The sequence below is a fragment of the Alosa alosa genome, chromosome 15 (assembly GCF_017589495.1).
Source record: "Alosa alosa isolate M-15738 ecotype Scorff River chromosome 15, AALO_Geno_1.1, whole genome shotgun sequence".
NCBI lineage: Eukaryota > Metazoa > Chordata > Actinopteri > Clupeiformes > Clupeidae > Alosa > Alosa alosa.
In genome coordinates, this window is record NC_063203.1 from 26,757,603 (window position 1) to 26,761,862 (window position 4,260).

General features: G+C 44.1%; 1 protein-coding gene across 1 annotated transcript in view; it reads right to left on the bottom strand.

Annotated features, from left to right (window-relative positions):
- Positions 1–610: 610 nt before the first annotated feature.
- atm (ATM serine/threonine kinase) overlaps positions 611–4,260 on the bottom strand; it is a 58,824-nt gene continuing 55,174 nt past the window's right edge. The window contains 4 exon segments of the mRNA XM_048264048.1: positions 611–1,790; positions 2,540–2,685; positions 3,068–3,131; positions 3,840–3,954. Of these exon segments, the coding sequence (XP_048120005.1) occupies positions 1,607–1,790; positions 2,540–2,685; positions 3,068–3,131; positions 3,840–3,954 (509 nt within the window). The 3' untranslated portion in view covers positions 611–1,606.

Sequence of the window (4,260 nt, forward strand, 5' to 3'; positions counted from 1 at the left end):
AATGAAATGGGTGATTCCATATCGTTTACACGAAGGGAAGACGCCGATATTTCCCTGCGGTTTGGCCTCTCATTTACACGAAAACCCCGTTTTTATCACAGATAACCATTATTTCTAAAAACTCCGGCCAAAGTGGAGATTTATGATAACGCCGGTTATGTGTTGTCGTGTCAACTGGGAGAAACGGGGTTTTAGGTTCTCAAACGTCACATTACGCGCCAGAAAATGCTTAACGTGAGTGTCCTATGTTTACAGTTTGTTTGGCTACTGTTATGGATGCTATTAAGGTGGTACACATTTTTACGTTTGTGCAAACGCTTTAGGCCTGTTTGCATTGGCAAATATCATTCAAAAGAGAAATAGGAAGTGATTTGTTTTTGTTGTTGCTAATTTCGGGATTCTGATTGGCTAACGTGGGATTGAGCTTCTCCTTACACTGCCACCGACAGGTTTGGCATGCTCTTGACGGCATATATACACGGGGAAACTTCTCTGAAAACTGACAGGTGTGCATGATGTTATTTTTGAAAACGGAGAGGGTGAAATGTCCGTTTATGAAAATAGCCGGCCATGTATAAATGTAGCCTCAGATTCAATTATAAACTGGTACTACTGCATCATCCAATTTTATTTCATTTACAGTCTTTTTTTTATTATTACAAAAATCATTATACATCAAATCAAACAAATAAAAGAGATCTGTGACACACCTTACACTTATTTCAAAGCTATTGATGCCTTACTGCAATAAAACCCATTCTTAGCACTTCAGCGCTAAACTTGATGTCTGTTTGTTTTTTGTGTGATGATTTCAAGTGTAAGCAAGTACAGTACATAGCGTTATTAGTCTCAAAACACACCAGGCATGCCCTTTCTAAACACTCTCCCTTCCACATTTGTACTTTACAAAAAGAGTAAAGGCATATATGGTTGTTTACAGATTTACAGACTGGTCATTTTCTCTGATGTTGTAAACAAGTGCTCCTATTCTGAATGATCAAATTTGGTCACAGGCTTATTATTTACGGTCTAGAAAAGTACATTCTAGATCCATTCTTCACTGTACAGTATATAACCCATCGACACGTGTGGAGATGTCCACCATCTCTTCTCAAGGTGCAGGCTACAATAGCGTAAAAGAAACTGGCGTTCCACTTATTGCAGATCATAGTGCGTTGGAGTCGTGCGTCGTGCTCGGGGGCACAAAGGTCATCACAGGGTCTTCTGTTCAGGTGTCTTTGGTTTGCATAAGTGGCTTACAGTCAAACAGGAAAAGGGAGATATGGCACGACGCTTTGTGTGTGTGTGTGTGTGTGTGTGTGTGTGTCTGTGTGTGTGTGTCTGTGTGTTAGTGTCTGTGTGTTAGTGTGTGTGTGCACATATAAGTGCATGCACACAAGTGTGTTTATCTAAGGAGGCTTTTGCATGTGAATGTCTGTGTGCGTTTGTATGTGTATGTAGATGTTTGCATGTCTGTGTGAACGTGTGTGTGTGTGTGTGTGTGTGTGTAGATGTGGGTGCAGGTACATGCATGTATCAGTGTATGTATGCAGGTGTGAGTCGTGTGTGTGTGTGTGTGTGTGTGTGTGCGTATTGTGTATGTTTTTCAGACCCAGGCCTGCCACCCGGGAAACAGGCGGCTGAGGTTCTTGGGGTCCATGGCCTGCTGGATGAGGAGGTTGACCTGCCCCCCCACGCTGAGCACGGCGCCCCCCTCCACCCCCTTCAGCTTCTCCTGCAGCCGCAGCAGCACGCGCTCCGCCACCTTATTAAAGCTCTGACTGTCACTGCTACACACGCACGCACACGCACACACACACATAGACAGACACGCACACAGACACGCACACACAGACGCACGCACGCACAGACACACACACACACAGACACGCACACAGTCACGCACGCACGCACAGACACACAGACACACACACACACACACACACACACACACAGAAAGAAAGACAGACAGACAGACAGACAGACAGAAACAGATATAAACAAGAAACATAAACAAATACTATTGTTAGAGATATTCTTTTAAAACTAAGTATTCACACTATAAATTATTACAAACATATAAACCACTATGGTCGGCATATAAGGGATGAACTGTTCATCCGCACATGGTCCTACTTCATGGAAAGCACATAATAGAGCTTAAAGATTACAATGTTAAACCTGCCGATGTACCGGCATTCAAACTCAAATCATCACCCAGTGATCTCAACAAAATGTGATCACATATAGCACGTCAAACAACACATTTTCACTGAGAAGCTGCATTATGGGTAATGTAGGTATGAGGTTATGGGCTGAGTGAGTTGTCTGACCATAAGGCTTTGACTATTCCCTTTTGAGCATCGGTCATCCTAGGCTATGTCTTATGAGGTGGAAGGAGATTGATGGTGGACTTCAAAGGATTAGAATTTAGAACTAGAATTCAGAATCAATTCCCAATGTGTGAGACAGAGGATGGCTATCTGTTCTATTCTTAACACTTATGGGTGAACAGGTGTGTTCAGGTGTGAGGGCTCACCTGGCCTTCCTGTGGGCCTCCAGCTCGTCGGCGGGCGTTGGGTTGAGCGTGGCGTTCAGTTCCGCCTGCTCGTCCAGTTGCTGCTGCAGGTAGAAGGCTTTCAGCGGGTTCATCGTCCAGTCAAACAGCGGGTCGTACAGCAGCACCTGAAAATCGGATCAACAACAGCTCACCAGATCAGTACTTGTTTATCAACACAAAGCCTAAGACCTCATTTACGAAGACACATCAGAACAGGGTAGACACTAAAGCTTGTATTGTGGACTTTTGCTCTGAGGAACTTTGTCTGGTAACCTAAAAAATAATCAATATCTTTGTGCACACATATCAAGGCTACTTCCGCAATGTTTTTTTTCTTTAATTTCTCATATTCTTTTAATTATTCTATTTTATGTACTTGATTTCTTTAGCTGAAGTGTCAATAAAATGAAAATAAAGGCCTTTTAACTGTTAGAAAGTTTTTTGTTCTTTCTTTACCTATTATTTGTGCTTTATGCTTTTATTTTACTATTTTTCTCAATGTTTTACCTCCACTATGGTGAGCAGAGCCTCTTGGGAACTCCTCATCACCTCCATGGTCTTCTCACAGCACCTGAACACACCAGAAATTATGAACCACAGACCAACACACAGGACATTATGAACCACAGACCAACACACAGGACATTATGAACCAGAGACCAACACACAGGACATTATGAACCAGAATCCGACACACTAGACATTATGAACCACAGACCAACACACAGGACATTATGAACCCCAGTCCAGCACAATAGACGTTATGAACCATAGTCCAGCACACAGGTCAACTCAACATCTGATCAGCTCAGTCCAGCACACAGGACATTATGAACCACAGACCAACACACTACACATCATGAACCAGAGTCCAACACACAGGTCAACTCAACATCTGATCAGCTCAGCCCGTGAGGAGAGTTTAGATTAAAACTACCCTCAGGCTCCGTGTCCATGGCAACATATCGTATTGTATTAGGACAGACTGTGGCAGCATTGGTCTCAACACCACATTGAACAGAAATAATTTTAGGAAATTAATTTCAGGAGTTTCTCTCAGGCCCATGGTAGGGTAAACAACAGAGACAAACACAATAACACAGACATAATGTACGAGATAAACATCAGGATGTTGTGGGGAGATTTATTTCCTCAACTAAGGAGGACTTCACTGGGCATTGGTGCCACTAAACTGGACATGGGGGCATTGGTGCCACTAAATTGGGTATGAGGGCATTGGTGCCACTAAACTGGGAATGGGGGCATTGGTGCCACTCACCTCCTGAAGACGCCCTCCACCCCGGTGATGCCCATGCCATCCACTATGTCTCTGGACAGTCGGAAGGGCACTGTCTCTGGAGTGGGCAAAATTTTGCCCTGCTCAAACGCCACACCTGCAGGGGTGGGGGAGGTTAGGACAGATATACTAAAAACAAAATCAAATGATCTTTTGTTTGCATTTGACTTAGTGTAGAGTTACGCTGAAATGGATGGATGTATTAATAAGTAAAATTTGAGGGGGCAGCCGTGGCCTACTGGTTAGGGCTTCGGGCTTGTAACCGCAGGGACAGGGTTGCCGGTTCGATCCCCGACCAGTAGGAAAAATGTGGGCGGGGGAAGTGGTTGAGCACAGCTCTCCCATGCTCACATCCACGGCTGAAGTGCCCTTGAACAAGGCACCTAACCCCTCACTGCTCCCC